Here is a 12520-nt window from a genome sequence, read left to right as displayed (position 1 = left end):
TGCTGTGGGAAAACTGGAGGACGAAGGTGTACTAAGTATGTTGGCCATTTTGAGTTATTTATAAAAATAATAAATAATAAAGGCAGGATAAAAATCTCATAGATAAGTATATTATAATGTACATTATAATAAGAATATCTAAGGATGTGTACCTCTGTTTATGTGCCCTGACAGATACACGCGTGTACATGCACACATACCATAATATACCTAAATGCAGAAATTTTTTTTTAAAAAAATATTTATTTTAAAATAAATTTTCCCTATGCATATAAATTTCAGCTATTACTATTCTGAAATACATTTATATTTTTCCCAGTTTGTATCCTTTAATTATTATTTCCAAAGGTACTTTTCAAAAGGCAACTAGACTTTCTTGGTATTTTCCTTGAAAATGTTTCATTTCTCATCCAAGAAGCTTCTTCAGTTCTGTTCGTTTCCAAAGCTATTGATGTAGAAAACTTTTTTTGATGTTGAGATGTATAGTATTCTAAAGATCTTATTTTATATCCCACCTTTATATTTTATAAAAAGATAAAGGTGGGATATAAATAAATAAATAAATAAATAAATGTTATGCTGTTCTAATTTCCAATCCCACACACACACGTTTTTAACTATAAAGGTTATCATTTAGAATTATTTAAACCTTTTATGATTTAAATAAGAAGGGAGACAGGATGGCATTTTTCAAAGTTAGAATTAATTTCTGAACATAGCTTGCAGTTATTACTGTCTAAAAGCCATATTAGAATATGTATGTAGGCATTTGGGTGCTAAATGCTAAAGGAGGTTATTCTTGCTTGTAGCTTTCAAAAGAAAAAAGAAAAAGAAGAAGACATACTGTTTTTAATGTTTGACCTTTGAAAAGAAATCATTTGTACTATTTTTTCTGCAGAATATGTGGACAAAATTATAATTTATATTTTAATGCAGCCTCTCACGCTCTGCACCCCTTCAGATATGCTATGATTCAGCTTATCTCAAAGCCAGCCAACATTTCAAATCAAACACAGTTTATATAATCTTAAATATTCTATTAATTCTCTTTGGTATACACTATAGTTTAAAATTAAGAATCCAAGATAATATATTTGACAGGAGGCTATATCCATGAGTTGGATCCACACCATTAAACTTTAATGAGAAGATGTATTCAAAAGTATATTTAACATGTGAATCTAAGGAATAATTGGATGGAGAACTGAAAAAAGAGACCTCAAATGATAGGAAGATCTAACAAGATTTGAAATCCTCTAAAGAAGTAATTGATTGTCCCCGTCAAAATAATAAGCTTAAGACAATTCCATTCTTTCCAATAAAAAGTATCTATTTGAACGACAGAACCACTTCTTTTGTTGTTGTTGCATTAAATAGCAATAGTTCTAAGAATCCTTCTTTTATTACCAGTGTTTTTTATCAGATGCCTTGTTATTGAGTGTTTTTCTAAAGCAAATGTAAATCTGACAAAACACAAAAAAGCTGAAGACAATTACCTAATTTTCAAGGGGACTAAATTTTGTTTCCAGGAAACCAGATTCAGTTGGTACCACCTACTGAGAGAATACGTTTTAAAAGCTGTGAAGTGATGCCTGACTTACGCAATTATAAAAAATTGCTTGTAATGGTATCTGTTTTGACTCACATTGAATTACCCTGCTGTTTCACTATACATTGATATTTCTGCCTAATCTAAGATTTCATAGATGATATTTTAAATGGAAGAAGCAGGACACTTCTCCGAACATGCACACATTATAGTCTATATGGAATCCTCTTAGAAACAAAAGTAAGTATAATATTAGATCAGCACTACAAAGTTTTTCTCTGTAACTTATAGTAATAAATACAATCCACAGCAATAACAAAATTATAAAATATTGTGCTAATTAGCAAAGAAACCAAGAAAACTGAAGGGCCTTAATAGAAAGGCTTTGAATTATCAAACTTAACATTAGATTGGGAAAGGACTTTTAGAATTAGGATATTACCATGGAAATGTTTTTGTCCACCATCAATAACATAAGAGAATCAGTCCCAGACAAACCTTTAAGCATACTGACATTTCAGTATGTCAATAAATTTGTATGGAAGAAAGTTCCAATTAACTTTTAAATGAAAACTACACATATTGTTGACTGCATGATAATATTATAGATTGTGGAAGAACAAACAACAAATGCCCAGTTCCATAAAATTCTCCAACAAATAAAAAATAAAGTTAACTAGCACAATCTTAATTTTCTATACACATAACATTTGAAACAAAGAGCTCTGTAGCTAAAAGGACAAATGATGGTACCAAGATGAGAAACACCTGCTTCATCCCATCCACCATAACACAATGTTACATAAAAAATATCAGATGTAAATAATACTTTTTATTCCATGAAAGCTTGCACAAATTTCGGAATCAAAGATGAATTCTAAAGTAACTTACATGATCAATTAGTTCTCGAACCATGCCATTCCATTGTCCACTACCATCATCCCGGGCTCCATATTTTCCATCTTCCACCAATCTAATTTCATAAGTAAATCCAAGAAAAGTTGATAGTTCCCTAAGGAGATCGATACAATATCCCTCAAATCTATCATTCCCGTATAAAGGTTTATCAGATTTCTTGAACATCACATATGGCTCTTCCTGAAAAAGAATATAAATAGAGAAGAAATAAAATTCAACTATTACTTTTAATAGACAAATACTTTTTATAACATCATGAAAATTCAAAAGATTTTCCCTAATACAACAGTATGTACAAAAGCTTTGTTTTGAAATCAGTAAAGGCACTCTGTCCTTTGCAAAGCTCATTCAGCTGCTTTACATATTTCCTATGTACAGAGAAGTTATGCTGAATACTATCTTTATTGAGAGGGAACTTACTTTTGATTTATTCAGTTATTACTAAGGACTTATAGCTTTTCTAGTTGAATCTGAATCCAGTTTGGCAACTGTGATTACATAATTAAAATAGCAGTTAAACATTATAATTGCTTAGAAATAAAAACTGTACAATATTTACATGTTTCAAAATGTAGAGTAATAATAAGAAACAAACATAATCCAGTGGTTTTATGGGTGAATCTTTCATCATGTACATGAATAAGAAGAAGACAATGAGCAGAATTCTCAAATTTCACCACAACTAACCTACTTTCAGTTATAACTCAGTGATATTGTGTACACTATCCAGAGAAGATACTCTGGCTTCAGATCCAATTAGAGTTTTGAAAGACCCATTAGAAATCCTGAAGAGATACTGACACGACATGTACAGATATAGTATGATACACTATAAACAGCTTCCCTTTTCCCTATCATATCAAAATTAAGAATCAGGCTAAATACTGTATGGTGGCTGGGTGCAATTGAAAATCACATGGAGCTAATATCTCTGATAATATCCAGTTGTGATCGCTTTCTAAAACAATTGCAAAGAATCCCAACAAATGACAGAACATTGCTGATTATTGGATAGGAACTGTAATATAAAATGAATGCAAAACATTTACCAGTTCCAGTGTTTACTCATATTCCAGGACCTGATTCTTGAAAATAAACAAAAATAATGGAGAATATTTCTCATTCCAATAAAAATAATCAGAAACTATCTTCCATAGAATTATGCTAAATAACTACGGACAAGAGTGGACCAATATATGTATATTTATTCCCATTATGGGAACACAGTTGGTCAAAACATACCAACATGAAATACCAACTGATTTCTACCTAGGTTTGACTGGAAGGAATAAAAATAGGTCAACAAACTGACTCTTATTCTGCAAAGAAGATTACTATGATAGACAAGCCACTGCATCAGTTAAGCCAGTGGTCCCCAATCTTTGCAGCTTGGCAACCCGGCTGGAGGGAGAGATTGGAACCAGGCTGCATTAGTGGTGGGCTGGCACGCACATATGAACAGCTCAACAAGCATGAGCGGTGGACTGGCATGCTCATACATGCACACACAGCTCAACTTGCACAAGTGGAGCTGCACATGCACACCAGCCCACCACTCATGCGAGTCGACCTACATGCACTCATCCATGCCAGCCTGCTGCTCACACCGCCCAGTTGCAAATAAGCCATAGCCTGCTAGTGGACTGTGGCCAGAAGTTGGGGAATTAAGCAATACCCATGTATTTATTTTATGGCATCCAAGGTTTGCCCTCCTTTATAAGTTTCTAATCAGCAAATAATATAAAACAACTACACTCTAAGCTTTAGAAATTTGCAAAGAGGAGATGTGGGAAGAACAACATTGTCTTATCTCTTCTCATGGCTTCTCTTGCTAGTGTTTCAGATTGCTCATGAGCTTTAAATCCCATTGATTTCTAATACTCTGATAATATAAGCTATATTTCCAACAAGAATATATTGGGAGAAAATCATTTCAATAAAAAGAAGTCAAGATTCTTAAAAAGTTGCATGTGGCCTAATGCAAGATCATTTACCTGTGTCAGGACAAAAATTATGTTTCTGAAATGTGATAATAGGCTAGGAAAGTTTCATACTCCAACACCTTTCAGAGTTGCAGCAAAGAAAATTATTTAGACTTGTTCATCATGTCAACACATACACTGATAGTATAGATTAGCAGAGTCCCTCAGGGACTAGACACAATCAAAGATAGGCTTGGAATTGTATGTCTGACCAATTTTCTTGAAGAAGTAATTAGAGTCACAGAACCCATTCTAGAATTACTGCAAAAACATTATGTCAAAAAAAAAAGTACAGAGCTGATACAAGCTTTACCTATAAGCAGTGGTGGGATTCAAATAATTTAACAACTGGTTCTCAGAACAGAACCCTTTAAGAGCTTTCCTGCTCATCATTAGTTGTGCTCTGTATAGCTAGACAGGAAAAAGTTCCAGCTAATACTTGGTGGCTTCGCCCCCTTTCCCGTAAGCACCAATCACGAAACCAGAGAGATGAAGTGTCTATTCCTGAAATTACCTTGAGAAGCACCACCTAGTTTTCGCCTGAGTGATGTGATCAAAGGAGCCGCGTCTCTGTTTGGTTTCCGTCGCTCCTCTCTTAGACTTTTGGGGAGGGTTTTTTTCCCCGCCTGGAAGGAAGTTGAACGAAAACCAGACGTGTTCCAGAAAACACAGATTTATCATAACCAGTTCGCCGAACTCAACAAAAAATTAGGTATTGGTTCTGCAGAACTGGTGCAAACTGACTGATTCCCACCAGTGCCTATAAGGCTACCGTAGGCTTCAAATAGAGGCATATTTTAATGGAAAGCATATGTAGCTTGTATTCTAAAGAGGATGATATATAATGATTGCTCTTATCCCAGGTTTGAGGAATTGTATACATTTCAGTGAGCACAAAGAAGCATGCATATTTCTAGTGAAAATATGCATCTGATAAATTGAATAAAAAGGTAAAAAAGGAGAACTGTCCATAAACATGTGGATTTTTGTATGAAACTTCATAAGGAGTTTTAAAAATATTTGCCAAGTAAAGTAGCAAGACGCAGAATGTAACTTAGTAATGAAAATGGACAATATGTTATTTCTTTCATCTTTAATATGGAATATTCTTCTGAAGAAGAAGATCTGGAATACCTCAAGATTCAGCCAGAAGGAATCCCAAGCCCTCAAAAAGTACATCATCTGATCTATCTCTCTGAGAGATGTGCTTCTGAGCCCTTGGTACCAAGATCCCTAATTATGTTTTCCCATCATTATGAAATAGATGTAAAATAATTGCCCAGGCATTAGAAGATGCATGTTCAGTCAGCAACCAGGCAAAGGAGTGGACCAAAAAGACAGTAAATACTGTATAATGTTTACATCTTTTTCAAAGGTCACAATTCATGAGTTATGCCTGGCTTACTATTTTATTGTAATCAAAAACCTGCAGCCAAATCTCTTTATGCTTTCTTCAAACTAATATGGGAACATCTCCATGTTATTAAAAAAAGAACTACAAATTAAAAATGAGATCTGCATTCCAATTCCACTTTCATTCTGGAACTACCTTCTTTTAGTCTCACCCTCTTTCCAGTTCTTCAGCAACCACGTATGGGTTTTTAGAAATTACTTCCTTAAAGTTCAGTTCTGCATGTTGAGAAGCTGTTCAGTGGATACCAGAAACCAAATAAACTAAATCTGTTCTAGAGGTATTGGCTCCTTTTGGATTTGATTAGCTCTTCTCCTTTCTGATTACCACTTTGTTTGTTATTTGCTGTTAAACTATAAAGGACAGGCACTTTGTCCTGGTTACATCTTACTAATTTTCAGAACTCTTGTTTGCCTCTCTGTATGCCTCCCCACACTGTAAGGTTTTCAACAGAGACTTCTTTTTGAATGTCTGGTAACGCCCTACTTAACAGTGGTATCACAAAGAATGTTTTCAGTTAGATATAGCACTCTTCTAAGACCTACTGTATGTGCTTTCTATTTCTTTAACTCATAGTCTCCCTCTTTGTAGCCTGATTTTCAAACAACTACACCAAACTGGCTTTTGTTACTAAAGGTCATCTAAAGTTACTAAAGGACTGTCATCTAACATGCTGGTCCAATATTGGGTTAGGGTTAGGGTTAGGGTTAGGGTTAGGGTTAGGGTTAGGGTTAGGGTTAGGGTTAGACAGATGTTTTTCAACTTTCCATCTAGCATTAAAAGAGAAGGCCTGGCCCACAATCAACCAATTGGTTAAATGGATAACTAAAACTTGAATTTTCCCACTCCAAGTTCAGCACCTTAGCACCATGCACAGGCAGCCCTTCTTCCTCCTCTACTGGTGCCAGGCCCTACAAGGTTCTTTTCTTCTGCTGCTGGCATGTTCCTCCTCACAATATATGCCACTTTTTCCATCAAATAGTTTGAGACAGAAAAAAAACAAAATCCCATAGAAGAACAAAAACTTCTTTGTTGCTATTTCTCAGGACAAGTTGAAAAGATTATAATGATAAATAGAGTGAGTATTTTGTAAAGTAAACTTAAATTTATTTTATCTCACTCATTCTTGAGGGCTTTCTTTTAGAGATATAGAATGCACCATATTGAGTTCTGTGGCTAATGTACTGTATTTCTGAAATAGAAAGAATTTNTGCTGTGGGAAAACTGGAGGACGAAGGTGTACTAAGTATGTTGGCCATTTTGAGTTATTTATAAAAATAATAAATAATAAAGGCAGGATAAAAATCTCATAGATAAGTATATTATAATGTACATTATAATAAGAATATCTAAGGATGTGTACCTCTGTTTATGTGCCCTGACAGATACACGCGTGTACATGCACACATATCATAATATACCTAAATGCAGAATTTTTTTTAAAAAAAAATATTTATTTTAAAATAAATTTTCCCTATGCATATAAATTTCAGCTATTACTATTCTGAAATACATTTATATTTTTCCCAGTTTGTATCCTTTAATTATTATTTCCAAAGGTACTTTTCAAAAGGCAACTAGACTTTCTTGGTATTTTCCTTGAAAATGTTTCATTTCTCATCCAAGAAGCTTCTTCAGTTCTGTTCGTTTCCAAAGCTATTGATGTAGAAAACTTTTTTTGATGTTGAGATGTATAGTATTCTAAAGATCTTATTTTATATCCCACCTTTATATTTTATAAAAAGATAAAGGTGGGATATAAATAAATAAATAAATAAATAAATAAATAAATATTATGCTGTTCTAATTTCCAATCCCACACACACACATTTTTAACTATAAAGGTTATCATTTAGAATTATTTAAACCTTTTATGATTTAAATAAGAAGGGAGACAGGATGGCATTTTTCAAAGTTAGAATTAATTTCTGAACGTAGCTTGCAGTTATTACTGTCTAAAAGCCATATTAGAATATGTATGTAGGCATTTGGGTGCTAAATGCTAAAGGAGGTTATTCTTGCTTGTAGCTTTCAAAAGAAAAAAGAAAAAGAAGAAGACATACTGTTTTTAATGTTTGACCTTTGAAAAGAAATCATTTGTACTATTTTTTCTGCAGAATATGTGGACAAAATTATAATTTATATTTTAATGCAGCCTCTCACGCTCTGCGCCCCTTCAGATATGCTATGATTCAGCTTATCTCAAAGCCAGCCAACATTTCAAATCAAACACAGTTTATATAATCTTAAATATTCTATTAATTCTCTTTGGTATACACTATAGTTTAAAATTAAGAATCCAAGATAATATATTTGACAGGAGGCTATATCCATGAGTTGGATCCACACCATTAAACTTTAATGAGAAGATGTATTCAAAAGTATATTTAACATGTGAATCTAAGGAATAATTGGATGGAGAACTGAAAAAAGAGACCTCAAATGATAGGAAGATCTAACAAGATTTGAAAGCCTCTAAAGAAGTAATTGATTGTCCCCGTCAAAATAATAAGCTTAAGACAATTCCATTCTTTCCAATAAAAAGTATCTATTTGAACGACAGAACCACTTCTTTTGTTGTTGTTGCATTAAATAGCAATAGTTCTAAGAATCCTTCTTTTATTACCAGTGTTTTTTATCAGATGCCTTGTTATTGAGTGTTTTTCTAAAGCAAATGTAAATCTGACAAAACACAAAAAAGCTGAAGACAATTACCTAATTTTCAAGGGGACTAAATTTTGTTTCCAGGAAACCAGATTCAGTTGGTACCACCTACTGAGAGAATACGTTTTAAAAGCTGTGAAGTGATGCCTGACTTACTCAATTATAAAAAATTGCTTGTAATGGTATCTGTTTTGACTCACATTGAATTACCCTGCTGTTTCACTATACATTGATATTTCTGCCTAATCTAAGATTTCATAGATGATATTTTAAATGGAAGAAGCAGGACACTTCTCCGAACATGCACACATTATAGTCTATATGGAATCCTCTTAGAAACAAAAGTAAGCATAATATTAGATCAGCACTACAAAGTTTTTCTCTGTAACTTATAGTAATAAATACAATCCACAGCAATAACAAAATTGTAAAATATTGTGCTAATTAGCAAAGAAACCAAGAAAACTGAAGGGCCTTAATAGAAAGGCTTTGAATTATCAAACTTAACATTAGATTGGGAAAGGACTTTTAGAATTAGGATATTACCATGGAAATGTTTTTGTCCACCATCAATAACATAAGAGAATCAGTCCCAGACAAACCTTTAAGCATACTGACATTTCAGTATGTCAATAAATTTGTATGGAAGAAAGTTCCAATTAACTTTTAAATGAAAACTACACATATTGTTGACTGCATGATAATATTATAGATTGTGGAAGAACAAACAACAAATGCCCAGTTCCATAAAATTCTCCAACAAATAAAAAATAAAGTTAACTAGCACAATCTTAATTTTCTATACACATAACATTTGAAATAAAGAGCTCTGTAGCTAAAAGGACAAATGATGGTACCAAGATGAGAAACACCTGCTTCATCCCATCCACCATAACACAATGTTACATAAAAAATATCAGATGTAAATAATACTTTTTATTCCATGAAAGCTTGCACAAATTTCGGAATCAAAGATGAATTCTAAAGTAACTTACATGATCAATTAGTTCTCGAACCATGCCATTCCATTGTCCACTACCATCATCCCGGGCTCCATATTTTCCATCTTCGACCAATCTAATTTCATAAGTAAATCCAAGAAAAGTTGATAGTTCCCTAAGGAGATCGATACAATATCCCTCAAATCTATCATTCCCGTATAAAGGTTTATCAGATTTCTTGAACATCACATATGGCTCTTCCTGAAAAAGAATATAAATAGAGAAGAAATAAAATTCAATTATTATTTTTAATAGACAAATACTTTTTATAACATCATGAAAATTCAAAAGATTTTCCCTAATACAACAGTATGTACAAAAGCCTTGTTTTGAAATCAGTAAAGGCACTCTGTCCTTTGCAAAGCTCATTCAGCTGCTTTACATATTTCCTATGTACAGAGAAGTTATGCTGAATACTATCTTTATTGAGAGGGAACTTACTTTTGATTTATTCAGTTATTACTAAGGACTTATAGCTTTTCTAGTTGAATCTGAATCCAGTTTGGCAACTATGATTACATAATTAAAAATAGCAGTTAAACATTATAATTGCTTAGAAATAAAAACTGTACAATATTTACATGTTTCAAAATGTAGAGTAATAATGAGAAACAAACATAATCCAGTGGTTTTATGGGTGAATCTTTCATCATGTACATGAATAAGAAGAAGACAATGAGCAGAATTCTCAAATTTCACCACAACTAACCTATTTTCAGTTATAACTCAGTGATATTGTGTACACTATCCAGAGAAGATACTCTGGCTTCAGATCCAACTAGAGTTTTGAAAGACCCATTAGAAATCCTGAAGAGATACTGACACGGCATGTACAGATATAGTATGATACACTATAAACAGCTTCCCTTTCCCCTATCATATCAAAATTAAGAATCAGGCTAAATACTGTATGGTGGCTGGGTGAAATTGAAAATCACATGGAGCTAATATCTCTGACAATATCCAGTTGTGATCGCTTTCTAAAACAATTGCAAAGAATCCCAACAAATGACAGAACATTGCTGATTATTGGATAGGAACTATAATATAAAATGAATGCAAAACATTTACCAGTTCCAGTGTTTACTCATATTCCAGAACCTGATTCTTGAAAATAAACAAATGGAAATAATGGAGAATATTTCTCATTCCAATAAAAATAATCAGAAACTATCTTCCATAGAATTATGCTAAATAACTACGGACAAGAGTGGACCAATACATGTATATTTATTCCCATTATGGGAACACAGTTGGTCAAAACATACCAACATGAAATACCAACTGATTTCTATCTAGATTTGACTGGAAGGAATAAAAATAGGTCAACAAACTGACTCTTATTCTGCAAAGAAGATTACTATGATAGGCAAGCCACTGCATCAGTTAAGGCAGTGGTCCCCAATCTTTGCAGCTTGGCAACCCGGCTGGAGGGGGAGATTGGAACCAGGCTGCATTAGTGGTGGGCTGGCACGCACGTATGAACAGCTCAACAAGCATGAGTGGTGGACTGGCATGCTCATACATGCACACACAGCTCAACCTGCACAAGTTGAGCTGCACATGCACACCAGCCCACCACTCATGCGAGTCGACCTACATGCACTCATCCATGCCAGCCTGCTGCTCACACCGCCCAGTTGCAAATAAGCCATAGCCTGCTAGTGGACTGTGGCCAGAAGTTGGGGAATTAAGCAATACCCATGTATTTATTTTATGGCATCCAAGGTTTGCCCTCCTTTATAAGTTTCTAATCAGCAAATAATATAAAACAATTACACTCTAAGCTTTAGAAATTTGCAAAGTGGAGATGTGGGAAGAACAACATTGTCTTATCTCTTCTCATGGCTTCTCTTGCTAGTGTTTCAGATTGCTCATGAGCTTTAAATCCCATTGATTTCTAATACTCTAATAATATAAGCTATATTTCCAACAAGAATATATTGGGAGAAAATCATTTCAATAAAAAGAATTCAAGATTCTTAAAAAGTTGCATGTGGCCTAATGCAAGATCATTTACCTGTGTCAGGACAAAAATTATGTTTCTGAAATGTGATAATAGGCTAGGAAAGTTTCATACTCCAACACCTTTCAGAGTTGCAGCAAAGAAAATTATTTAGACTTGTTCATCATGTCAACACATACTGATAGTATAGATTAGCAGAGCCCTTCAGGGACTAGACACAATCAAAGATAGGCTTGGAATTGTATGTCTGACCAATTTTTTTGAAGAAGTAATTAGAGTTGCAGAACCCATTCTAGAATTACTGCAAAAACATTCTGTCAAAAAAAAAAAAAAGTACAGAGCTGATACAAGCTTTACCTATAAGCAGTGGTGGGATTCAAATAATTTAACAACTGGTTCTCAGAACAGAACCCTTTAAGAGCTTTCCCGCTCATCATTAGTTGTGCTCTGTATAGCTAGACAGGAAAAAGGAGAACTGTCCATAAACATGTGGATTTTTGTATGAAACTTCATAAGGAGTTTTAAAAATATTTGCCAAGTAAAGTAGCAAGACGCAGAATGTAACTTAGTAATGAAAATGGACAATATGTTATTTCTTTCATCTTTAATATGGAATATTAAAAATATTATTAGATCCGTGTCCCTCCTGGCTGGTACTGGCAGCCCGGGAGGGGACACGAGCCTGGTTCCAGGGAATTGTTAACGCTTCTTTGCAGGAGGGTGTCTTCCCGGCGGCCCTAAAAGAGGCCGTGGTGAGGCCCCTCCTCAAGAAGCCTTCCCTGGACCCAGATGAGTTGGCCAACTATCGCCCGGTCTCCAACCTTCGCTTCGCGGCGAAGGTTGTTGAGAGTGTGGTTGCGCGGCAGTTCCCTCGCCACCTGGATGAAACAGATTATCTAGACCCATACCAGTCGGGCTTCAGGCCGGGACACAGCACGGAAACGGCATTGGTCACGTTGGTAAATGATCTCTGGAGGGCCCGGGACAGGGGTTATTCCTCTGTCCTTGTGCTTTTGGACCTCTCAGCGG

General features: G+C 34.3%; 1 protein-coding gene across 1 annotated transcript in view; it reads right to left on the bottom strand.

Moving 5' to 3' along the window:
* Window positions 1-12520, bottom strand: part of LOC107293132 (glutamate receptor ionotropic, kainate 2) — a gene marked incomplete at its 5' end in the record, with an annotated part of 213078 nt that overhangs the window by 190784 nt on the left and 9774 nt on the right. The window contains one exon of the mRNA XM_015822266.1: window positions 9520-9726. Within this exon, the coding sequence (XP_015677752.1) occupies window positions 9520-9726 (207 nt within the window). The remainder of the gene's footprint in view (window positions 1-9519; window positions 9727-12520) is intronic.

The sequence above is a fragment of the Protobothrops mucrosquamatus genome, unplaced genomic scaffold, assembly GCF_001527695.2.
Source record: "Protobothrops mucrosquamatus isolate PMUCROS unplaced genomic scaffold, P.Mucros_1.0 scaffold1513, whole genome shotgun sequence".
Lineage (NCBI taxonomy): Eukaryota > Metazoa > Chordata > Lepidosauria > Squamata > Viperidae > Protobothrops > Protobothrops mucrosquamatus.
Note: the sequence above shows the minus strand (reverse complement) of the source record. Positions and strands in the feature narration are given on the sequence as shown.